Source organism: Sphaeroforma arctica (genome assembly GCF_001186125.1).
Source record: "Sphaeroforma arctica JP610 unplaced genomic scaffold supercont1.9690, whole genome shotgun sequence".
Lineage (NCBI taxonomy): Eukaryota > Ichthyosporea > Ichthyophonida > Sphaeroforma > Sphaeroforma arctica.
Window position 1 is genome coordinate 1 of NW_014030868.1, and position 1,038 is coordinate 1,038.

At 46.0% G+C, this 1,038-nt stretch overlaps 1 protein-coding gene across 1 annotated transcript; it reads right to left on the bottom strand.

Annotated features, from left to right (window-relative positions):
* Window positions 1-71: 71 nt before the first annotated feature.
* On the bottom strand, window positions 72-503 carry SARC_17081 (hypothetical protein; the record flags this gene model as incomplete). Its single annotated transcript, XM_014288819.1, has 1 exon — window positions 72-503. A coding segment is annotated over one exon (432 nt), but the record flags the coding sequence as incomplete, so codon positions are not given.
* Between the last annotated feature and the right edge of the window lie 535 nt (window positions 504-1,038).

Genomic DNA, 1,038 nt, shown 5'->3' on the forward strand with positions numbered 1-1,038 from the left:
ATATACATATATATACATATATACATATATACATATATACACATATATACATATATATATACCGTTTATATCTACGCTTCAACCTCGAAGACTCTGCCTAGGTACCCAGAGACCTCCTCCGCCAGAGCATCCTTACATGTCCCATTCACCTCCTCCCCGTCCTCCATCTCAATCCCCGCCAACACACACGCCAGTCTCTTCTTGTACTCCAACTGCATAGTTCGACCAATCTGAATGCGCTGTGCTTGGGGTGACCCGGCGCCGTGCATACTCTCAGTTAAATAGCCCACGGCATTACGGCCCAGAGTCATGTTCTCGATCAGGCGCAGGATGCGCACCCGCTGCTCCGTGGAGTACTCCTTACTCCCACGGAGGTATTTCTGGAGTAGTTTTCCGATCTTCGGGTGGTTCAATTCCTTCTCGGAGGGCAGTGTGACCATGAGTCCGCCAGCAAGGTCCTGTGCCAAGCGACTCATTTCATACGGCAGTTTGGTCACGTGGTGCTGAGGGAAGGGGTTGGGTTGGGTTGTTGGGTTGAGTTTGGGTTGGGTTGGGTTGAGTTGAGATGCATGGATAGATTGCAAAGTGGATCTACGTATGCATGCATATGTGTACATCTGTGCATTCGCACATGGGCACGTGTGCCTTCATATCAGTGCACACATGTACACATGACATACATACATCGGCTCAATTCAAGGGATGCGGAGGGCGTGTGCTCTCAGTACAACCACACACACTCTATGTAAACTCAACTCAATTGATACTGAAGGACTACGCCCACAGCCACAGTTGGCGGTTGTACACATACACACACACACTCACACACACACAGTCTATAGCACATCCCAGCTGTCTATACGATGTAGAAACGCACTAAGAATCTATATATATATATATATATATCTGCCATTCAATGCATATATATATATGGAGGTGGTAATATACATATACATATCTGCCAGTCAATGCATATATATATATGGGGGTGGCAATATACGTATTCATCTGCCATTCAATGCATATATATATGTATGT